Raw genomic sequence first — 25,972 nt, forward strand, 5'->3', positions numbered from 1 at the left:
TCGTTTTCGTAACCTAATAAACCGTCACACCTAACTGTTTGCTACCTACTATGGGAAAAATATTAGAAAAACTTTTATTTAAACGCATGCAACCTATGCTGAAATCTGGAACTATAATTCCAACACATCAGTTTGGTTTTCGACAGCAGCAAAGCACTATTCACAAGGCGCCACGGTAGCCGAGCGGTTAGAGGCGAGACCTACAAAGCTAATATGTATTGTGGTAGTGGGTTCGATTCCCCGGTCTTAGGCCTTGGATTTTATTTAATGGTTAATAAAAGAAATTTGCTGTAAAGTATTTTTGCTAGTCGCCTCCGTCCACGACGCTTAATTTGGTAGTTGGACGTAAAAGCCGCCTGAAAAAATAGGCAATTACTTTACTATTCACCAGTGTCACAGAGCAGTAGATCTCTCTGGAGCGGAAACAATATTGCTGTGGTGGCCTTTTTCGACTTGGCGCAAGCCTCTTTGATCGAGATAGGCACCCAGGATAGTTGTGGAAGTTAAAGAGTGCTCTTCCATCAACTTAATTCTTAATTATACTATCATTTCTTTGCCGACCACTTCTTTAAGATTAGTTGTGGGATCTGGCTCTTCCGACTACTCCCCAGCACAGGCTGATGTACCTCAAGGTGGTGTAAGGGTCAGTGGACTACAGGTGTTGCAACCTACGGTGTGAGAACCGCTGAGTCGACACCGTATATAAAACTGGGCTACTGGCTGGCCACGACCTCAATTGTTTTTCGGAGGAAAAGAAGACCCATGCTGCTGATGGGGTTTGTCAGCGGGCTGGTCCTGATGGCTGGTAAGTTGTAGCCCACTAATTGGCAGACAATCGAAGCTACCTCTAAACCACTAATAAATATACAATTCACAAAAGATACAGCTCTTTCAATCAAAAATACTTCATCAGGTAATCAGGATTCTCCATTTTGTGTCTCCAACGTCCTCAAGATCTCTCTTTTCTGCACACAAATCCTCCCGCTCAAAATCATGCCTCCAAAATGATTCCAGATCATCCTCCACGTCGGTTGAAACGCTGTTGGCCTCTTGACCAGCTCCAGTTATGTAAGAAACTCCAGCGAGAGTGATGCCAGTTTACAGCTACTCTCGTTAAGCTGATCCAGTCATGAAGACTTCTTTTATCACTGATTGCTTTTTATTCTTTTTGTAGATTGTGAATAGCAAAAAAATTAAAAGAAAAAAGAATATGTTTAGCTTTTTTAACAATATTTTTTTTTTTAAATCTTTTATTGTAATTTACCACTGCAACAGTTGTTGCAACAAGCAAATATGGTAAAAGAGAAAAGAAATAACGGGAAATCATGAGTGGAGAAAGCACCCAGTGGTGCCACTCCAGTAACGTGCTTAAGCAAGAGAAGATCACGAGGTCATCTCCTCTTCAATCTCCTTAGAGGATTACCTGGTAATGTGGAGGAAGATAGGTGTTCTATGAGAGGGTTAGGATGAGCTCCTGTAGAGGAATGAAATTTGAGAAAACGAGTGTTAGCAAGATCTGTAATGAAAGGGATTTTGAGGTCATTATGGATAGTGAGGTTAGATATATAGAACGGAGCGTTAAGAAGTTTTCAAAGTATTTTTGACTGTAATGCCTGGAGGCGTAGTGATTTGGAACGCTTATTCGATCCCCTTCGTTGCCGTATAACCAAATAGGTCGCAGTAACTGTAGATACTGTTTAAGCTGAGGGAGTTTCTTCCTCATACTTACTACCTCATCCTCAAATCCTAACTAAAAGATCGATATTTCAGAGTGAACTGAGGAGCAGCAGACTCAGATATCCATCTAGCCAGAGCTGGTGTTCCTCAGGGCAGTGTCCTAGGTCCTCTTCTTTACTCCTTATATGACAGCAGACATATCTCAACATCCAAATACCATTCTTTCTACATTTGCTGACGATACTGCAATCTTATCTCCTCATTCCGATCCTCTTATCGCTACACGAACTCTACAAACCCACATCAACCACTTACAGGACTGGCTTATCAAATGGCGAATCAAAACCAACGTTACGAAGTCAAAGTTTATAGTATTTACTCCCAGACGGAAAATCCTACCTCTTATCATCTTGAACCAAACTCCTATACCAACTGTGGACAAAGTACGCTACCTTGGACTGCACCTAGACAAACGGTTGACATGGAATCCTCATACTAGACTGAAAAGACAAGAAACTAACCCAATGCTACAAAACTTCTCGCCAGACTACTTGACAAACGTTCGAAACTTAACCTACATAACAAACAATAAAATGAACTAAATTTTTCTAAAATTTTGTGCTTTCATGAAGTTGTAGGAAATATAGTTAAAAATTAATCATTAAATGGTAAGGACAAAGTAGCTTATGGTAAGTGGTTGAAATGTACCCAGATAATAACAAGGCGGAAAGAAGTGGTTACACATTCAAGAAATATATTAAGGGGAACTTGAAAGTGTTTTTTTTTTTTTTTTTTAGGGGGCTGCTGTGTATTAAAAGGCCCCCTTCGGCTTTCCCCGGCCAAGATGGAGCGTGTACTTGGACGTCAGCCAGTTTGTGTTCGTTTTCTTATACAGTGTAGTTGATTTCATCGGCTAGGAGCAGGCAAGGAAGAGGTTGAACATCAACCCCATTCCTCCAGGAACAAAAGGCATGTTATATAAGGTCCTTCGCATCCCCCAAAGCAAACTAACACTATCAAAACCTAATACATCCTTATAAAGCCTCATTTCCCACACTGGGAAAATTTTTGGACACTGTTTTAGACTAGTTATTCCATTTAATTCTAGAATTGTTGCAATAAAGGAGTGGGTGAAACGTTTGCCACAATCTTTATGCACGCTTGTCTTAGTTTATTTCTAAAACAGTGAATTACTAGACAGTCAACCAGTACTTTCTACTTCTACACTAAATCTCTTAACTTACACCAGCTACACTTGTTGCAAATATAAACCCCCCTTAGAATAGTATAGATGTGCGCGCGTAGATGTTATTCTGGCAGCGTGTATGTGGTTTTCAGCCCTCATAAATGGTGGGAAACAGTGTTTGGAATCGTTTTTGGGTGTAAAGGGTGAGAGAAAAGACGGAAATACTGAGAGTAAGAAGTTGGCGGCCCTGCGCTGATAATCTACTGCATGGAAACACTTGCGTTCACTAATTCAAGACCACTTGGTCACGGACTGTTACTCCTGCGAACCTGTTTTAACAGACTGGTAACCATTTTAACTTTTCCTTATTTTCTTCTTAGATAGAAAATCTTTTTTCACAACCCCATTCCTTGGCACTGTTCAATGTGATTTCTTCTCTAGATGCTATTACATTTTTAACTTTTCCATCTAATTTGGAGTTTCCTATCTTTATAATACTCTTTCTATCGATTTTTTTTAAAGGTCGATTATTAGATCTTTAAATGATTTTATTAGGTAGACATTTACTGAGTATTAATAGGTTTTTGTTTTGTTCGATTTATCCACAATATCAGTACCTTTGGTTATGTAGTACTTTGGAATAACAAATAAGTTCTCCTTCTTAATTTACTCACGATGAACTACCAAAGAATGTTGAAAACAAAAGGTTATGAAATATGAATGCGCACTGATTTTAATGTTATTTCCGATTTTGCGTTGCAATCGAGCGGTTGCGCTATGAATCCTCTGGCTCTTTAAGCCCAAAGGAGATAGTAGCGCAAAAAGGATTTCATCTACTAGATCCAAAGAGGAAGGCACAATAAACCTCTTTTGGCTGCGGTGCCGTGGGGCATAGTTCCCGTCCCTTTTCAAATCTTAATCTTAATTGGAACAGTTCCTCCAGCTTAAGCTGCAGGATTAAGATGGCAGGGTATATTAGTTTAGGTAACGAAACGAGAGAGGATTAATTCAGAAATAAAAGGTCTTATTGAGGTCTTTTATGATGGGTATAATTGGAAACATAGCATTAGAAAGGAGCACGACGTTTTGTCTTAGATCTTTGGATTGGAAGGACAGTAAAGGATTACCGCAGTTCCATTTTCTTATGGATCTTAGATGTGTTTGGTAAATAGACTGTTCTATGAGTTCTAGTTCTGTTAGCTAAATTCCGTCCAAGTAGCTGTCTTACTTGACGGTATCTCTTTTTCAGTTCTTAGTCTTTTCAAGTTTTCAAGTTAGTCTATTATCCAGGTTATAATGCAATGCTAGAGGCCTAGACCTTCATTGATCACTAGAGTTTGGTACATTTATCGTCTTAATGTAAAAGTAGCTAATGCTCCACTTCTTGAGGTTTAGTTGAATTCGTCAGTGCGAACACCATCCAATAACAAGATGAAGAATGGTTCTGCAAATTATTTATTTTCTTTGAGAGGACCTTCAAGAAAATGCAGATGCGAGGAAAGTATAGCGATATCATCCGCAAAGAAGATGATCATAGTCATAGCGTAAGGAATGTATGCCGTTTAAATGGAGCACAGGATAAGATCTAGGATGTTGCCAGCTAGAATATGTTTCATGTCCGAGAATTCGATCGTATAAAGCTATCAGGGTTGTAAGATTTTTAAGGATGAGATGCTAGTTGGAAGTTCTTTTTATTTTTTAATTTAGATCGAATAGATTTCCAAAGATCTTTGCAAAGATCTCTCTTAAAGGAAGACTCCTAAGCAATAATTATTATTTTATAAGAGATGATGGTATCTTAAACGCAAATTATTATTGAGTTTTTGGAGTGGTAAGGCCAAAACCGAATTGCTGCGATTGAATAATGGGTACTAATTTATACAAGATTTAAAATAATTTGTAATCAACCACTTACTGCAGAAATGATCCTGTTGAACTGAAGGAGTGAGTGTTGGTCTAGTGGTTATGAGAGTGGCTTCATGAGTATGAGATTGCCAGTTCGAAACCGGCGTATGGCTACTTTTTATTTGTTAGAAAAAATTGTTTATAGTAAAGTATGAGCTTCTGTCTCAGTCCAAGGCACCTAATTGGTAGTTGGACGTTAAGCCCCGCTTGAAGTAATGGGTACTAATTATACAAATAATCATTCTCTTACTGCTTGTGAGAGGAAGTCCAGCTATCGTGTCAATATTTGAAATATAGTTGTAAATAATACCGAGATCTCAGAGTATCTCAAATGATCTGTACTAGAGCGTAAGAGAAAGATGGAGAAAACAGAATTCCAAAATACAGATCAAAATTTGAGAAACACCACTATATTCTTCAGGAAATCTGGGTAGCCTTGGTTCCAATACGATACTACAGCTCCGTCAGTGAAGACAGCATGCAGATTAAAACGTCTTTATTAAATATTTATTTCATTTTTGGTTACTCAGAGCAATGGTTATGTTTTAGGCCGACTTAAGCACATTAAATTAGTAACTGTAAACCAAATAAGCATTTCAATTAACAGCTGCCCTGCGTGGGAACCTTGACTTAATGGCCACAGTTTCAGTAAAGTTATTGTCCAAAGCAACAAAATTGTTTCAAATGATATAAAAAAATATTTAAATAAAATTTCAATGATCATTTGAATAATTCTTTTTATAAAAGCTCATTTTTAGGAAGGTAATTAGCTAAAGGTTATAGCGTTAACTTAATGTGGCCGGAAGTTTAATGGAAGCCAAGGGTTATCAGATAGCGCCAACATATTTAACTGCAACCAATTATAAACTTTTGAAAATGTGGTGTGTCCGCCATGCTGGAATTTATTTTCGTTGATTTGATGTCAGAACAAGTATGTTTTCTTTAAATTCTGGACGGCTTGCTAGAATCATTACACCCAAAAAAGTCTTAGAAGTATTTTATCCCTAGAATTATTGATGTAATGTACCTTAAAATATCTTATTAACTGAGATAACGGCAAACATTTGTCCCATTGTTTGGGTTAACCTACCCAATTTTCTTCCTGCTGACACATTGTCTATCTTAGAATTAATGTAATGTTCATTAGGAACGCGTTCGTTATAAACAGTGTGAGCAGTAGTCTAGGTGAACATGTCCCCTTTAATTACTATAAGCAAAAGAAGACCCAAATATAAATTTACTATCTGAAAAAGCTTTGTCCAATTGCCCTGGTAAAGTGTTGACCAACCATATTTCTCAGCCGATATTCTAAGTTTTCTCGTATAAGCTTGAAGAAGTTGCTTTGTAAATTACCGAACAGAGATTTTTAAATATTCCATATTTTATCTCATTCAAAAATCTTATCTATCCGACCGCTTCTTCCAAGTCAAACAAGGTTCTTCTTCTTCTCTTATCCTTCCAACACTCGTTGGAGTTCCTCAAGGAAGCATTCTAGCTCCTTTACTTTATATTCTCTATACTGCCGATTTACCAACTCACCTGACTACAATTACTTTCACATTCGCCGACGACACTGCAATTCTTTCTCCTCATCTAGATCCTGCAATAGCATGTCGTACACTCCAATCACACCTAAATCTTCTCGAGCCTTGGCTGCAAAAGTGGAGAATCAAAGTGAATGAATTGAAATCTAAAAACATAGTATTCACTCTAAATAAGAAAACTCTCCCTCCTCTCTCCTTCCACAATACTTCTATACCAATCACTAATCAAGTACGATATCTCGGACTGCATCTTGACAAACGACTAACATGGAATCCACACACGAGACTCAAACGAATTGACCTCAATCTGAGGTATAAAATGTTGAAAAGACTATTCGGTAAACGTTCTAAACTGGCCCTGACGATCAAAAGAAAATTATACACCGCCCTACTTGCCCCAATATGGACGTACGGAATACAGCTCTACGGAAGCGCCAAAAAATCGAACATCAACCGACTTCAAACCTTGCAATCTAAAATTCTAAGAACAATAGTTAACGCGCCCTTCTACGTCTCCAATCAACACAATACACTCTGATCTAAATATTCCTCTCGTTTCTGAAATAGCCGAATCTCGTTACACAAAACTCCACTCAAATCTACACAGTCATTACAACCCTCCGATCCACAACATGTCTCTACTGCACAACACTTCCTTCAAATCCACAGCGCAGACTAAAGCGGTGGTGGCCCAGGCGATCATCTCAACATATAACGCCGATCTCCTAGGATGGAAGCTGTGTAAGCTTGCCAACGTGGCGATCTAATGGCTTCCATCACTGGATGGTCGTCGTTCACTCCACTCACGCCTCTTGGCGCACATGCATGTGCGCGTGTATGTAAGTGCATATACGAGTATATGCGTGCAAATGTATTTACACCATTTCCTTACCCTCATCTCTTTTGCTTGTTGTACATTGTCTACAGTTGCAAAATAAATAAACAAACTAAAATATATATATATATTCCACATTAATTAACTTTTAGCTCCAACATCAAATTGATGCATCCCTAGTTTAAGTCAGAAACAAAAATTGTTTTAATGTGACGAGCAAATCCAAAAAGTAGATAAAAGAGAAACAGAAAGAGGTGAAATAGTAGAATTTTAAAGAAAACAGAGTAAGGAAGAAGTTGGTGAAGATATCTAGGAGTAAGGATAAAAGGAACGTGCCCGAGTTTTTCCAGGAGTGTCTTGATCCTTATTATGGAGAAAAGTTTAGATTAAAAGAAGAAAAAGTCAAATCTTTTTTGTTCTCTCCTTTTCCATTTTGATTACAAGACGAAAATAAGAAGTATAATTCTTTGGTAAAAAATCTCATTTGGTAGTTTCACTATAAATTATTGTTAAAAGTTATTCTTCTAGACACATACTTCTTTCTCTCTACTTGCATGCACGTCTGAGAGGTCAATGCTCCAATCTTTGTGAGGTGCTTCTTTAGATAATTTTGTATTTATTAGGTTCTCCTACTAAGTAAGATAAGTGTTGCAATTACAAAACAAAACTTTTTGACAAAATTGAATAAGAAAGTTCATTGGTTAGCGTAGTGGATTTTGACGAGGATATCCTAGAATCGAAACCAGTTGGTGACTCTTAGACTATTTTTTTTCTTTCTAAAAAGCTCTTTTTACAGTTCACTGTTCAGTGATGAATTCACATGCTAGTACCATAACACTTATTATTTTTTTAAAAAATAATTTAAGTAATATTTTTTATGCCGATGATACGGCCATCCTCTCTCCTCATAAAGACCCGGTCCTTGCCTACCGCTTCCTCCAATCTCATATAGAATCTCTTGAGCCTTGGCTAAAGAAATGGAGAATTAAAATGAATGAAAATAAATGTAATTACATTACATTCTCCCTAAGGCGAACTATCCTTCCACCCGTTTACCTAAACCTCACTCCTCTTCCCACAACAGATTGTGTTAAGTATCTAGGACTCTTCATGGACAAACGCCTAACCTGGAATCCACATACTAGACTCAAACGGAAAGAACTGAACAGACGATACAAACTTCTCTCTAGACTTCTTGACAAGCGAACTAAACTCTCTCTACAGAATAAACGACTTATCTATACTATGATACTAAAACCTGCCTGGACTTACGGAATGGAACTTTGGGGCTCAGCCAAAGCTTCCAATATCTACAGAATCCAATCCTTCCAGTCAAAAACTCTCCGTAGAATCGCTAATGCTCCTTACTTTGTTTCCAATCATACCTTGCACCGAGATTTCCTTGTTCCCTATGTTTCTGAAGCTGTAAGATCCCGTTACTTTAAATTCCACACATCAATCACCTCACATCCCAATCCTCTAGTAGCTCAACTTAACACTCTACCAGGAAATCCTCCCAGGCGGTTGAAGCGCAGGTGGGCACGCGATCTTCTAAATGAAGTAAGAGCCAATGTACAATAGTGAACTGTACCACTTTGGGAGTTTCACCAATGGGTGAATTCTCCCCTCATGTATTCATGTATCTATTCCATTATCATGTTGTATCAGCTTCACTTGATGCAGAATTATTCTGCAGTTGTGAAAATAAATAAATTAAAAAAAAAAAGTAATATTTTAATCTTAATGATACGACTTATCTACAAAATGATACTGAAACCTGCCTGGACTTACGGAATGGAACTTTGAGGCTCAGCCAAAGCATCCAATATCTACAAAATCCAATCCTTCCAGCCAAAAACACTCCGTCGAATCGCTGATGCTCCTTACTATGTCCCTAACTCTAACTTGCACCGAGATCTTCTTGTTCCCTATGTTTCAGAAGCTATAAGATCCTGTTATATTAAATTCCATACATCAATCACCTCACATCCTAGTCCACTAGGTATCCCAACTTACTGCATTGCCTAGAAATACTCCAAGACGGCTGAAGCGTAGGTGGCCAAGGCGATCTTCTAAATGAAGTAAGAGCCAGTCAACAATAATGAACTGTACCTCTTTGGGAGTTTCACCAATGGGTGAATTCTCCCCTCATGCTATTCATGTACTTATCTAGTATCATGTTGTATGTATCAGCTTTACTTATTGCAAAAATATGCTGCAGTGGTGAAAATAAATGTGAATGAAATGGAGTACTGAAAATGAATTCGTCCAACTACCAATTAGGTGTAGTGTACGGTGGCGACTAAGCGTACATTCTTTACTACTAAGTTCTCATATTAAACATTAAATAAAAATCTAAAGCCCAAGACCGGAAATCGAACCTAGTACCGCAGTAAACATTAGTTTTGCAGGTCTCGCCTCTAACCGCTCGGCTACCGTGGCTGATATGTTCACCAACAATCCTATGTGCTTAAATATGTCCTAATGGACGGAAACTGAGAATCGCTAATCATTTTTCTATAATTTTAATTTTTTCTTTTTATTTAAGTACAATTTAAACTTTACTTTTATGAAATTAATTGAAATCAAATCGAACCTAATATAATTTAAAAATAGATCGATATTGTTGGTGGCCCGCAGCGCAACGTGGAATAAAACCTGAAGGACAGACCCGGGCCTATTTCATAGATAGAAGTTCTACGTTACTTCTCTTGAGCTGATTTTAATGTGCTATATTCTGACTGAGTTAGTCTTCGATGTATTTATGGTATGTATAGTTTTTATGACAAAACTTATAGCCTTATGGATGGCATAAAGACTATCTAAAGAACAGCAGAGCTGTTAATACCAATTCTATAAAAAGTTTTAGGCGGCACAATATTGAAGGAGTTTTTCAATTTTAGGGCAAAGTAAAGTTGAGTTTTAAGAGCTGGCGAGTAATGTAATATCCAAGAGCCTTCTACTCTCGGATACCATTAGCTGAACTGAGTTAAGTTAGAGAGGGAAGAGTACCTCTTACAGTTCCTTTTGGATAAACGGTTTAAAATGCACTCTAAACTCTGGAATTCAATTTCATTAGCGAATATTGCCACCTCCAGAGTGAATGGCCAACATTTACCGCCTCTCGTTACCACCTCCTGTTCTTCACTTTGCAAACCATTCTGCTCCTTCAACTTAATATAATTACCAATTCTAAATATTATTTTAACAAAAAGAAATGATTAAATAACTGTTTATATACACAAAAGAAGTTAAATGGTGTAATTAATTGTACATACTTCTTCCCTTAAATTAGTCAAGTCCCAGAGATATTGATTGTACCAGTGCTATTTCTTTTTAAGTAGCTACACACGTCATCAATGTTTATGATTAAAAAGAGCCCATGGAACCAGAGCATTAATTTTTGTTGTTTTTTTTAATCTTTTATTGAAATTTGCGACTGCAACGGTTGTTGCAACAAGCAAATGTGATGTAATATAATGTCTTGAATGAAGGTTGGAGAAGGCACCCAGTGGCGACACTCCATCAACGTGAACAGATGCACTATACTGCTCTTATGAGGAGAGCAGGTCACGGGGCCATCTTCTCTTCAATCTCCTTGGAGGATTACCTGGTAGTGTGGAAGAAGATAAGTGTTCAATTAAAGGATTTAGGATGAGCTGCTGTAAAGGAATGAAATTTTAAGAAACTAGTTTTAGTAAGGTCGTTAATGAAAGAGATTTTGAGGTCATTATGAATGGTGAGGTTAGAAATATAGAATGGAGCGTTAAGTAGTTTTCGTAGTATTTTTGTCTGTAAAGTCTGGAAGCGCAGAGAGTTGGAACGCTTAGTCGATCCCCATATTTCGATGCCGTATGACCAAATAGGTCGCAGTAACAACAGGTATAAGAGTCTTAGTTATGTAGGTTGAGTTTAGATCGTTTGTCAATTAGTCTGGCGAGAAGTTTGGTAGCGTTGGTTAGTTTCTCGTCTTTTCAGTCTAGTATGGGGATTCCATGTTAACTGTTTGCTTCTAGGTACAGTCCAAGGTAGCGTATTTTGTCCACAGTTGGTACAGGAGTTTGGCTGATGAGATGGGAGGTTCGTCTAAGAGTGAATACTACATACTAAGTGGTTGATGTGTGTTTGTAGAGCTCGTGTAGCGATAAGAGGATCGGAATGAGGAGATAAGATTGCAGTATCGTTAGCAAAGGTGGAAAGGATGGTATTTGGATGTTCCCCTTAATATATTTCTTGAATGTGTAACCACTTCTTTCCGCCTTGTTATTATCTGGGTACATTTCAACCACTTACCATAAGCTACTTTGTCCTTACCATTTAATGATTAATTTTTAACTATATTTCCTACAACTTCATGAAAGCACAAAATTTTAGAAAAATTTAGTTCATTTTATTGTTTGTTATGTAGGTTAAGTTTCGAACGTTTGTCAAGTAGTCTGGCGAGAAGTTTCTTGTCTTTTCAGTCTAGTATGAGGATTCCATGTCAACCGTTTGTCTAGGTGCAGTCCAAGGTAGCGTACTTTGTCTACAGTTGGTATAGGAGTTTGGTTCAAGGTGACAGGAGGTAGGATTTTCCGTCTTAGAGTAAATACTATAAACTTTGACTTCGTAACGTTAGTTTTGATTCTCCATTTGACAAGCCAGTCCTGTAAGTGGTTGATGTGGGTTTGTAGAGTTCGTGTAGCGATTTATTTTCAGTGACTATTTTATTTTCAGTGACTGGCCCAATTTTTTGAACCCCAATGTCTCGAGTTACAACATCCAACTTATTTTTTCAAATAGAACATTACATTTTTTTTTTTTTTTTTTTTTTTTTTCATATTTTTGTAGTATTTGAGCTCCAAAAAAATATTAATAATAATTTTTGAAATCGGTTAGGTTTCTCAAAAGTTATGGTAATTTAAAATATGAAAAACAAATTTCAGTTTAATGTCAAAATTACCTTATTTTATTTTTAAAGAAACTGTTCAAACTGGGTAAAAAGTGGTGTTTTCTTACTTTCTTAAACACAGTTAAATGCTCTACCCCAAACTGTTTAATGAGCCATCAACGGCTTCTTCTGCCGACGAAAATCGTTGTCCACGTAATTTATTCTTGACGTTCGGAAACAAAAAGAAGTCATTTGGTGCTAAATCAGGACTGTACGGCGGATGATCCATTAATTCGATTTTTTGAGTGCTCAAATAGTCGGTTGTTTGACGAGATGTGTGACAGCTGGCATTGTCTTGATGAAGAATGATCCGACTGTGCTTGTTTGTTTTCCTTATTTCATCGAAGACTTCCGACAAACAAATGGTTGTGTACCATTCAGAATTGACCGTTCTACGTTCCTCTAAAGGCACTGTTGCCACATGACCTGTTTTTCCGAAAAAAACAGGCGACCATTTGTTTCGAAGTGCTTCGAGCGCGAACAACTTTTGTTGGATTTGGTTCATCTTGAAACACCCATACAGTCGACTGCTATTTAGTTTCCGGCTCATACGCATATATCCATGATTCGTCACCTGTTACAATCTTATACACGTCTTTTGAAGCACCGCCATTGTATTTCTTAAGCATTTGTTTGCACCAATCGACACGAGCATGTTTTTGAGATTTTGTCAGATTATGTGGGATCCAACGAGAACAAACCTTTTTCACGGCTAAATGATCATGCAATATTTTATATATGCTGGTGGAACTAATGCCTAAGGTTGCCCCAATCTCACAGTATGTCACATGACGATCTTGCATTATTAGTTTTTGCACAGCATCAATGTTTTCTGACACAACAACTGATTTTGGACGACTTTCACGACTTTCGCCGGTGAGCGAACGACGACCACGATTGAATTCGTTATACCAGCGTTTCACAGTGGCAAAGAATGGGGCTTTATCATCAAAAGTGGAAGTAAGTTGATCGATGCACTCCTGTCTTGATAATCCACGTCGAAAGTCGTAATAAATCATTGAACGAAAATTTTCACGAGTTAATTCCCATTTTTTCGCTGAGACACAATTTTCAAGTGACTGTAAACAACACAAAAATCGCGCTCAAATAACAAAACGTTCTGAAGAAGGTTATGGTCAAAAATGTCAAACTTTCAAGTGGAAACGTCAGATAGCACCTGACAACACTCAGTGTTGCCAAGGCTCAAAATATAAGCAGTGCCCCTCGTACTTCCTAACAGAATCAAAAAGTATCGAATCATGATCTAGCACTACAAAACATCGCAGTTGATATCAATAACAAACACACACGTAATATTATATTTCGTTATGCAAATCAAATCTTTAGTTTGCTCGGGAAAAAGATCAAAAAGTTTTCCTGCTATCCACTTAGTAACTCTGGAGAACCTCTGATATTCACTTATGTATGGTTTATGCCCTGGATAAAAGGCAAGAATTGAGTGATACTGGATGGACCCTGTTATGAAGCGGACTGAAGCAAAATATAGGGTCAGGAAATAATAATGAAAAAAGGGACACTCTCGTGCTGTAAATAAGCTTTAAAAAAAAAAAAAATTGTACCCTAACAACGGCTCGCCGCTCTGTCGTTGCAGCTTCTAGAACCGTTCTCTATGGTGTAGCTAGAGCTCGTCGGGCGACTCTGCCTGCTAATTAATTGAATAAAAGTTCAATAGAAACTAATGCGCAGCGATAGACTTTGTGCTCTGTTTTCGTTCAGCACTTTTCACTCGCAAACGTTGTTACTGTTGCAACTGCTAGGGACTAGGACAGAAACAGCCTCCAGCTTTGTTCCTGTCTATAAAGAGAGTGTGTAGAGGAAAGCATACCTCTTTGTAGGGCACAAAACACTGAGAGAACTTTACATCCGCTAGTTACACTGCCCTAGCTAGGCTGTGGACTACTTCAGATTTCCATTAATTCAATCCAATTTGGCATCCTGTAAAAGAATAATAAAAAAAAGGTTGGGGGAAAATGGGGCTACAAAAAAGGAATATCTGCGGTGGGCCCTCTCCACTGAGAACCTCTTCTTGTCCCACATCCTGAGAGAGCCTCTGTATAGATAGGCAGGATGCCTGGGAATGTTGCCTCCATATTGGGTTTCTATCTAAAATCATTAGTGAAACTTCTTTATCGGTATAGACTCTCTGGGTTCTTACTTTCAGTTGGTTACTTAACCTTCCGTCGGGTAAGCAGTCACTTAGTATGACCGAGCATGGCGACTCCATACAGTACTATGGTTAAGTATATTTGACTCAGTCCACAGTTTAGTATTAGGATAGGCGTAAAAATAAATGAACAATTTATTTTAATCAAGGTACGTCAACAACTGAGGTAATTGGCGCCCGGAGCTTTTGTTCAGTGCACTGGCAGCCTGCTGTTCTCTTGTCTCACTATCAACGGACAGTGAGCTAAAAGTAGTTCCCAGGAAGAGAAAATCATGTATAATTAATACTTAATTTTTTTTTTAAATGATTATTCAGGTATTTCTTTTGGTAAGAAGTGCAATAAATGAGAGCATATTAATGAATGGTTTAAACTACTTGCTGTAGTTGTGTTAAACCATATTTACAGACTTAGGATGGAAGATTTGCGAGGAATCGGTCAAATAAAACAACTCGTCTTTTTGCCAACGTTTCGACAAATATATTGTCCTCTTCAGGGCCTTTATATTACAAATACAAAACAATTTACAGAGTTAGTAACATAGAAAAAACAGTAAAAATCAGTAATACAAAAATAAACAGTAAAATACAATAAATTCTTTATAATTATTGAAACTTACGTGGCTATGCGGGTTGGTTGAGTTACAGAAACTAAGAGCCAGAAATGGAGAAGCAGGTATATATATACAGATATAGCGGGACTTACAGGGGAATTTTGGTAATTACAATTGGACAGATACAATAGACTAATTACAACAAAAGAGTAAACACAATAAATATTGGGAAATTTCTTTAAACAACAAAAACCGTTAAACACAAAACCCAGGAGAAACCAAATAACCCTTATGCACTAAATAACAAATAACCAAAAGATTTGAAGTAAATTTAAAAAAACCCAGCAATAATTATGTACAAAATTTGGATCTATTTATTTTTTAATGATAAAATTGTAGCAATTGGCTAAATTCGACGTCTCTGTCCTAAAGTTCACTGTGTTGTTCTGTTTTACTATGTGGCACATTTCTAGAAAATTTCGCTTATACTTGTTTTTTTCCCCTATCGAGTACTGTCATTCTGAAAGTCAAAGTTGTGTTTGTTGTCCATGTGGTGTCTAAGAAGCGCTGTTTTGTATTTGTAATATCCAGGTCCTGAACAGGACAATATATTTGTCGAAACGTTGGCAAAAAGACGAGTTGTTTTATTTGACCGATTCCTCGCAAATCTTCCATCCTAAGTTTAACAATTTGCGGTCACGAAAACTATATATTCATATTTATAGAATTGAACGGCCCATATTTTGTTCATTGGAAGCGAGTTAAGTAATTTCAGCTGTTATAGAGTTACTGAATTTTATTTTGATGCAACATAAGGACTCGTATCTGCGGAATAGAAAAGTAAGTTTGCTAGTCGCCTCCTTTTTCGAGATCTGGCTGGTACATTAAAGCTCTCTGGAAATAATAGGCATATTTCACTTTACTTTTCTAGCAATTCTTAGCTTCAGATTTCAATAAAACAGTTTCAATCATTTAATAAACCCAAGTATTCAGGCTTGACGTACTTCTTGCAATTATATTTTGTCAGTCTTCTTTCCTTTGTTAAGTGCGTTCCACTTGAACCTCCTCTAAAAGCAAACTCAAGCACTAAACCAACATAAATACAATTTACAAAATAACAGTAACATTGTTAGCGATAAGGCAACTCTTTTCTTCAAACAAAAATACTAACCTTTCTGTTCGGTTTGTTACAGGTAAGTGAGAATTGGTATCTGAGCAAACAAAATGCTACAACCTTCAATATGAGCAGTTGTGAGTATTACTTTAGATTTATTTATGAAAAGCACAAACACATTAATATTCTCAATAAATAAATAAGCAGAGCAATAATAGGTTCCTAGCTTCGCATAACTGGTTTGTGACCAAAAAACCGCGGCAGTCTGTATCACGAAACTGTTTTCTTAAATTGTAGACAAATTAATAGAAATAATTAATTAGATCCTAGCAATTCATCTTTTTTGTTGCTTATTTTATTGTTCTATATTTTCATTGTGTATTTCTTAGCTACACACTACAGAGACTTTCATTAGGCACAATCACTAAGGCTAGTTGCAAACTACGCAATTATATGTGTTCTGTCTCCTTTTTTTGGGCGTTTAGCATATTTTTTCTTTCCGAGGCCCACATGCCTTGAATTCTCTTCAATATTATTTAGTTCTCGTGCCTTCGGCAACATTTTAGCCTCTTTTGAAGAACTGAGTGCAAGCATTGATGCCCAAACAACCAACCACAACAACAGCTAATCGACAATAAATCGAGGAACATCGTTAAGAGGAAACCCAATTATTCTCCATAGTCATCCTATTCTGGCCTAAAATCTTAAACTAAACCTCCTCATCCATAAACAATCCATCATAAGATGGATGTGTGTTTCCTTTTTCCTTTTAAGAAAAGGATCCGGCATGTCCTCCAATTTTTTATGGGGTTTAGGAAAAAGTTTTGAGAATATAGAACCATAACTTCCGGTGAAGGAAGCAATAAGGAACCTCATTTTTATATGAGCAAAATGTGTAGCATTTCTTACCGTAACAGGTAACTGTTATTTTCAACTGAACGGAACGTTCTTGGGCTAACTAACAGAATGAAGTTATTATTAAACTAGAGCACAGTATAAACTTAGAGAAAGAGAAATCTCTAGTGTAGTCGAGTATAGATTTGATTGTAGCTCGTTGAATGCGCATGTGCCAACCAAACAGGCAACGTTTGAAAATTTACTTAGTTATTTATTTATTTACAAGCTTATAGGTAAATACCTTTAGCTGGGAGTTGTAACAACAATGTACAAAAAAGTAGAATAACATTAATACAGTATTAAAATAAAGAAAATGAAACTATTCTTTATGAAATAAAAAAGTTGAAAACGAAAACATAACTCATTGACATACTTAAGTGAAAAATAACTCGATTATAACATAATTAACTCAACAGTTACCACTCTAAGAGCAAAGAACTTCTGAGCTTCAGAGTTTGGTACATAAAACCGTAAATTTCATTAATCTGAGTCACACTATTTATATCTAACAATTTGAGAAGGTAATCATTTTTAGAATCATTTGAAGACTGATACAAGTTAAGAAAATGACTTCTAATAGGGAAAAGTGAGGAACATTCTAAAAGGAAATGAACAACTGAATCTGGAGAAAAAGAGTTACAAATGAGGCAAAGATTGTTTTCATCAAATTCATAACAGGTTTCATTAATATAGAACCTTGCCATGGGCAAATTGCACAGCCTTTATTGCACTACCACTCTCACTTTTTTAATATTGACTTTCCAATCCAGATATGGCTCTGGTAATCCGAGTGTAGATAAAGATCTGTATAAGCAGTTGAATCTAGAGTTGAGTATGCAATCAATATCCTCACTGAAAGATTTATTTTTATATTTATTAATAAGATTCAGTATTCACTTTCACAGTACAGCTACACTTTGACAGTGAAAGAGATCCAACGAACCCACATAGAAAAATATATTTTTCAAATTGGAGACCCCAGTTGTTATCCTTACTAGAAAAAGAATTATCTAAATTAAAGGAAGCCGTTATAAGAGATTCTGAGCAAACGAAAGTCAGGCATATCTAAAATTTTAATAAGTAATGAAAGCATAGACTGAAATACAATTACTGGGAGAAGATTGAATTCTGAACGTACATACGTGTTAGGAGTGCTTCTATTAAGTAAATAAATTTGTTTAAACAATTGAAGTTGAACAGTTTCTAGCTGATTAGTATAATTATAGGCCCATATACGAGGGTCGTTTGAAAAGTCCGTGCAAAAATAAAAACTACTTAATTTTTTGGGGTAAACCTTTTTTATTTTTCAACATAGTCTCCTTTTAGGCTTATACACTTCGTCCAACGCTGCTCTAGTTTGTTGATCCCTTCCGAATAATAGGATTTGTCCAAGTCTGAAAAATAGCCATTCGTTTCTGCAATCACCTCCTCGTTTGAATAAAATCTTTTTCCCGCCAGCCATTTCTTCATATTGGGGAACAAATAGTAGTCCGAGGGAGCCAAGTCTGGAGAATAGGGGGAATGTGAAACGAGTTGGAACCCTATTTCCATTAATTTTGCGACCACAACTGCTGAGGTGTGAGCTGGTGCGTTGCCGTGATGGAAAAGGACCTTTTTGTGGGCCAATCGTGGGCGTTTTTCTTGCAGCTCGGTTTTCAAACGGTCCAATAACGATGAATAATATGCACCTGTAATAGTTTTACCCTTTTCCAGATAGTCGATGAGGATAATTCCTTGCGAATCCCAAAAGACAGTCGCCATAATCTTTCCGGCCGAAGGAACGGTCTTCGCCTTTTTTGGCGCAGATTCCCCCTTGGTAACCCATTGTTTAGATTGTTCTTTGGTCTCAGGAGTGTAGTGATATATCCATGTTTCATCCACAGTGACGAAACGTTGCTTAAAGTCCTGCGGATTCTTCTGGAACAGCTGCAAACCGTCCTTGCATTACTTCACACGATTTCGTTTTTGGTCAAACGTGAGCAATCGCGGCACCCATCTTGAGGATAGCTTTGTCATGGTCCAAATGTTGATGCAAAATATTATGTACCCGTCCATTCGAGATGCCCACAGCACTAGCAATCTCACGCACCTTCACTCTTCTGTCATCCATCACCATATCATGGATTTTATCAATAATTTCTGGAGTAGTAACCTCAACAGGGCGTCCAGAACGTTCAGCGTCACTTGTGCCCATATGGCCATATGGTCGAAGGTGCAGAGTCACCATAATGTTTATCAAGCTTCTCTTTAGTCTCCTGAGGCGTTTTGCCTTTCATAAAGTAGTGTTTAATCAACACACGAAATTCTTTTTCGTCCATTTTTTGAAAATCACTCGACTTCCTCGATTCAAACGAATGCCAAACACAATGAAATTGACCGATCTGGCTGAAACTTGGTGTGTGTTCTTCCGAGAGATGCTACTAACTAAACATAACCTCGATACGCGCCAGTAGTGCTATCTCTCTGACTTTGCACGGACTTTTCAAACGACCCTCGTACAACCAGCATATAATAAGGTGGTTTTAACTAAGCAATCTGTAAGTTTGATTCTAACTTGGTTCGAATTTGCTCCAGAATTAATCAAAATATTTTTAACTTTAGATGCCGTTAAATTTTACGTTTAAAAATTAATTGAGGTGCTTTAATTAAATATACTCTAGTTTCTGCATTAAATTGATTGGCTTCCTCCTCTTTTGAAGGCAACATTGTTTTCGTCTAAAGTTTATGAGAATAAATAAATAAATAAATGTATTTATATAAATATATAAGAATGGAATATAAGTGTTATTTATATACTCGAAGGGAGTAAGTATCATTTTCATGCCCACTTGACTTTATTAGCAACTTTACGAGGTTATTTCCTATTGGAATCCCAATTCGATTACGTATGGAATGTGTTTGTATATATATATATGATGATGGAGGGATATATGAACGACGTCCTGGTGATCCGGGGGCGGTCCAAATCATGTTTATATCCTATCTGAGATTTCCAGTCATTTTATCCACTTCCAGGTCTACTTAAATCTGCTCTCTTCCGGCTGCCATTCCACAGGAAGTTAATCGAAATAATAAATAAAAAAAATCTTTCCAGATCAAATACTTTATGGGTAAAATATATTGTAAATAATATTTTCAAAAAGTTTGGGTACATTTTCTTATGTGTTTCCGTAATAATTTTTAATACAGATTAACCTATTAATGGATTATCGCACTTTATCAAATTATATATACTTTGTAGGCTTACATTTAATTATGTTAATTACGAAGTAATCCCCTTAACCTAAATACAAAATTATATCGATCGTTTTCAGCCGAGTTTAGTTTTTCTCTGTCTAAAATTATAAATAGAAAATTTTCTTCGAAGATTTAGTTTCCCTGAAATAAAAATAAATTTTTGAAAATGGGTAAATTTGGTTTTTCTCGCGAGTATACGAGGTGTGGCTATTAAATAACGAGACTATTGCTGTAAAACATTTTATTTTAAATTTAAACATATTTAGTTATTATCACCTTCAATATACAACCCTCCCCTATCCCTTCAACGCTCCATGCGAATTTACCATTGTTCGAAACAGTGCTAGAAGTCTTTTTCTGTCAGCTCCTGCATGACGCGTGCCGCTTTTTCTTTCACAGCTTCAAAGGACTGAAATCGTGTTCCTTTTAATGCAGATTTGACTTTGGGGAATAGATAAAAGTCACATGGGACCAGGTCAGGCGGCCTAATAACTGGGATGTTGTACTTGGCTAGAAACGTCTTGACAGACAATGAGGTGTGAGCCGGCGCGTTGTCTTGATGGAGAACCCCGTGACTTGTTCTTCCACAAATCGGGTCGTTTTTTTTCCTTACTCTTTCACGGAGTTGAGCAAGCATCTCACGGTAGTAATGTTGATTAACTATAATCGATATTTTCATCCGTTTTGGACGTGGGAGGGCGACGCAGGTGGTCATCATCTCCGACGTCTTCTCGGCCATCTTGGAAACGCTTAAACTACTCAAAAACTCGCGCACATGATTAACATTCATCACCATAAACTTAATAACATCAATAGCGGTTTTATCAAGTATCATGTGAAATTTCACGACAATTCGTTGCTCTACTAACCTCTTACAAAAACGACGGTTCCGGTCAGATAGATTTCTCTATAAACACGTGAGGCGCTGCACTCGAAAGAGAAGGCTTTACGCTGCACAGCTGTCGGTCGTTAGGATTTGGCGCTTGCGTAGTTCTTTTGTAGCAGTATCAGTCTCGTTATTTAATAGCCACTCCTCGTAGTTCTCTATAGATCAGTATGTTCTCAAATCGATTCCTTAGAGTTCCAATCTAATTACTTTAAAGAAAGCAAAATCACCTTACTTGAGAGCGCTTCTTATGCTCCGATATCTGAATTCAACTCCGAAAATTTTAGTTTCCTATGCTTTCCTCATAACGGTTTACTACTAACACTAGTAAAGGCACCAAAACTCTTTAGTGGCTAGGAAATACATCTTCCCACTTTGTCCATCTTACAAGAGTCATGCAAGTCTTTTAAACCTTTTTATATCGTGGCGAGTTTGTGGCCAGCAAAGGTCCTGCAGGTGATAACTCCAAGGAGTGGTAAAAAGGTAAGTTTCCAGTCGAGTATGAGACATTGATATCGAATATGGCACACACTGCTCTCTTTTAAATTTAAATCTCAAATCTGACTAATCACTGTAGAAGAATGAGAAGAGAAAATTTTAAAAACACCAGATGGTGTCTTAAATTATTTACTCAATAAAGAAAATAATATTACATCATGTATTTGAAATTATTTTATTAAAATTAATCAGTGCACTAAGTTTTATTGTAGACAGCAATGTCTTGGATGGAATTTCAGTTTTAGTGGCCATTCCTTTACAGTAAACCTCAATTATCTGAAACATTGGGTGGTTAGGTTAGTGCATTGTACCTTCCACTTTCCGAAATAACGTTTACAAAATCGATAGAAATGGATCGCTCTGGTTATTCTTATAAAGGTAACAGCCCTGGGTGAGTACTAGTTGGTCTAGGAGGCGAAGTCTTTAGGCGTAAGAGCACCAAGCCCCTCTATTGACTATAAAATTAGTAACCCACTTTAGTAATGCCTTGAAGTAGGAGAACAAAATTAGATAAATGTAATCATAAAACTAATTTGAATTTTTTCAGAAAATAAAATATTATCAACTCCCAATTCTATTAAACTGCCAGAAGGCTGGCAATGCACTAAAATAAGCTCCGGGCGACAATCATCACACATGTTAACGTGCTAGATAGATTTCTTAAAAAAAGTTACTAAATAAATCTACCACAAAAGCGGATAAAACTAAAAAACTAGAATGCCCAGGTTATGGGAGAATATACTGCAATTTACCACGACCTTTAAAACAACTTACACCACCTAAATGAGTCACCAAAAACTGTTTTAATCCAGTGATTTGAACTGGTTTTTAAAGATTCTTCATTATAAAAAGCCCTAATGCTGAAGTATCGATTCAGAATGTCCATTAACTGTAATTAGTTTCACAGATAAGTGTTTATAACTAAGGAACTTATTAAAATAGAAATGATCGCTTACTTATTTATCTTTACGTAGCAAATGTATTCAATAAATGTAAATATTTATATGTCTCCAGTCCGCTTTTTATCTATTTTACATAAGACAATTCATGTAGTTTCTTTTAGATGATCAGAAATCTGGCTTGTTCAATTATGTAGGAGTATTTGGTACTAACGATTTCATATAAGATTTAGTGATGCATATGGACAAGAGGATCAATAATAAAATTGTGAATAACAAAATGATTAACCAAAAATTAGAATTATTAACAAAACGCACGATATAATAAGTTACAATTAATAAAAAACTGAACAACTTAAAAAGAGTTAGAATAATATCTAAACACATGTTCACGTTATAACATTTAAGGTTAAAGACAGATAAAATTACATATGATTTATAATAATGGCATATGATTTGTCCGTAATGAATTTATTACAGGTAGAAATTACTAAATTCTTAATAATTGCACCAAAGTTTTTATAAATATGATTACAGTACACAAACCAAAAATATCTATTACAAAGAAGTGCTCTAACAATAATCCGATTATATAAGCAAACATGTTCTTTTAAATATGATTACAGTACACAAACCAAAAATATCTATTACAAAGTATTGCTCTAACAATAATCCGATTATCCGCGCAAATATGTTCTTTTAAATATGATTACAGTACACAAACCAAAAATATCTATTACAAAGAATTGCTCTAACAATAATCCGATTATACGCGCAAATATGTTCTTTTAAATATGATTACAGTACACAAACCAAAAATATCTATTACAAAGAATTGCTCTAACAATAATCCGATTATACGCGCAAATATGTTCTTTTAAATATGATTACAGTACACAAACCAAAAATATCTATTACAAAGAATTGCTCTAACAATAATCCGATTAGTTACGCAAATATGTTCTTTTAAATATGATTACAGTATACAAACCAATAATATCTATTACAAAGAATTGCTCTAACAATAATCCGATTAGTTACGCAAATATGTTCTTTTAAATATGATTACAGTATACAAACCAATAATATCTATTACAAAGAATTGCTCTAACAATAATCCGATTAGTTACGCAAATATGTTCTTTTAAATATGATTACAGTATACAAACCAATAATATCTATTACAAAGAATTGCTCTAACTGTAATCCGATTATTCGCGCAAATATCTACAAAATATAAAAGTATTTGAATCATTGAACAAAAACAATGAACAACACTGTTTAAAGATTAACTTGTAATAAATCTAAAAGTTCTATTTCATGTTTGTGATATGAACATCGTATATTGTTCATTTATCAACCAATTACGCGGAAATACCTAACTGATTGCTCGCCATGAATAATATAGCCTCAGGTTCAAATGAGTATTTAATATTAAGCTTCATTTTAGAGCTTTTCGTAGAAGATTCCAACTACATTAATCTAATATTTATTTATTATTATTATTATTTTCGTCTGATTCTTTTGTTTAAGCGAAGGGATTAAATTATTTATATTTTGTTTTATTAGCGTGAATTTATTGGGTATTTTTATATTTAATATTCACACTACAATGACAAATTGTTTGTTATTTAAAATGAAAGAAATTAAATCTTATTTTTGATGAATGGCTCAATTCTTTGTGGTTTCTTTAACAAGAACAAATAAATAAACTTCTGAAATTTTTGAGCTAAGATACAGATAAATAGAATTACAAATAATTTATAATAATGACGTATGATTCGCCCGCCATGAATATTTTGCATTAAGGTTTTTCTGAAATTATTCTGCAAAGATTTCTAAAGAGCAATTGGCGATTGTATTTATTTTAAACGTTAACAAAACGTGTGTTTTGGCCCTAATAGTTTCGACTCTTTTTTTTTTACATCCTTTTTGCTCAGAGACCATAAAGTTTGTATCTTTACAAGCTATTGATATAATAGGAGCTAACATAATATTATTAATAGTTTGGTAATATTTTAGGAAATTTCTTTTGTGTTATTTTCCTTCAACTGTGATATTTATTACTTGATAAAGGTTGAACGCTAGAACATATGGCTGTGCGCAGCATATTATTATATGCCATAGAATTATTACGCTCATACACCTTTATGTACACAATTTCGAACAGCATAATATATTACTTTAGCTTTCAGCTATGATGCATTGCCTCGTAGTTTGGGTACATCATAAAGTAAAACTTGAATTATCTTTCGTATATTGTGAACGTTCATAATAGAATATTTTTTTTATTAAAAATTATTTAATGGTAACGGCAAACAGTTGGGAGAATATCCGCTTTTTTAGAAATAATGTCTGAAAATAATGGTGAATCAGTAAGTAATGTCGATAGGCCTACTGTGTGTGTAGCACATCTAAAGTGGAGTTCAATGACGTATTGGCCAACTTCATATTTTCCTCTGTTCTTGAGTGACGTCTTTTTAAATTTTTTTTTCTAAAAACATCACTTTTTTTGCAATAAAAATCTTATTACTCAGAAAGTTTTAGTCCGAATTCGATTCTGATGAAACGGTTAGAAAGTCATATAAATTTTCTAAAAATTGACACCATTTTGAAGCATAAGTTATTCTCCAAACAGCCTCAAACTTCGCAACATTTTTAAGAAAATTCATTAGGCCCTTATGTGATCATTATCAGACCTAGGTGCTGGCACTATTTAAACAAGTTTCCTTGTCTAACGGGCTTTCAAACGGTATATAATTTTCCAGGATTCCTTTTATCTTCGTATGAGAAATTACGTTTGTTTTGCAAGAAAACGTGTTGACGAGCACTCAACAGTGTTAGTTTATCAAGTTGTTTAATTCATTGAAAACTCTTTTAGATGGACCAGTAGTCAATTTTAAAGTAGGCTGTCTTAAAATAAGGAAGTCAAAGGTTACAAATTGCACTAAAAAAAAAAAAAAAAAAAATCTAAACTCTTAAATATTTGAGAAAATGTTAGGAAATATTTTTCGGACAAGTGCTATTTTTATTATCGAAGGTTAATTTGCTTAGTTTCAAATATGGTACAATAGAAAATTTTGAAACCAAGTCTAACAGATAAGGGAAGTGTTACCTAGTGCTCGTGAACACGTTTTCTTGCAAAATAAACGTAATTTCTTATACAAAGATAAAAGGAATCCTGGAAAATGATATACCGTTTGAAAGCCCATTAAACAAGGAAACTTTTATAAAAAGTGCCAGCACCTAGGTCTGACAATGATCACGTAAGGGCCTAATGAGTTTTCATAAAAATTTTGATTATTTTTATTTTTCCAGCATCCGGAGGAAGATTGAGGCTGTTTGGAGAATAGCATATGCTTCGAAATGGTGTCAATTTTTAGAAAATTTATCTGTCTTTCTTACCGTGTCATCAGAATCGAATTCGGACTACAACTTTCTGTTTAATTACATTTTTATTGCAAAAAAAAGTAACGTTTTTTTGGGGGAAAAAAAATTAAGTGACGTCACTCAAGAACAGTGGAAAATATGAAGTTGGCCAATAAGTCATTGAACTCCACTTTAGATGTACTACACACAGTAGGCCTATCGACATTACTTACTGATTCACTCTGTATATTTGAGAACA

General features: G+C 35.7%; 1 protein-coding gene and 1 long non-coding RNA gene across 5 annotated transcripts in view; one reads left to right on the forward strand and one right to left on the reverse strand.

Annotated features, from left to right (window-relative positions):
- Positions 1–25,972, forward strand: part of LOC141454028 (uncharacterized) — a 772,684-nt gene that overhangs the window by 630,703 nt on the left and 116,009 nt on the right. The window contains exon 4 of one of the 4 annotated variants that reach the window (XR_012458372.1): positions 16,007–16,033. The exons of 2 other annotated variants lie outside the window; for them this stretch is intronic. Coding sequence is in view for 1 of the 2 variants with exons in the window: in XM_074127798.1 (XP_073983899.1) it covers positions 16,007–16,126 (120 nt within the window). In the remaining variant the exon portion in view is untranslated. Of the gene's footprint in view, positions 1–16,006; positions 18,268–25,972 lie in introns of those variants that run through there. One more of the 4 variants, XM_074127798.1, reaches the window with a different exon arrangement.
- Positions 21,587–22,889, reverse strand: LOC141454187 (uncharacterized). The gene is made up of 2 exons (XR_012458553.1): positions 22,402–22,889; positions 21,587–21,721 (listed from the first exon to the last, which is right to left on the reverse strand). It is a non-coding gene; the product is annotated as an uncharacterized lncRNA (long non-coding RNA).

Source organism: Rhodnius prolixus, unplaced genomic scaffold (genome assembly GCF_049639745.1).
Source record: "Rhodnius prolixus isolate KJV_2025 unplaced genomic scaffold, Rpr scaffold_9, whole genome shotgun sequence".
In the NCBI taxonomy this organism is placed as follows: Eukaryota; Metazoa; Arthropoda; class Insecta; order Hemiptera; family Reduviidae; genus Rhodnius; species Rhodnius prolixus.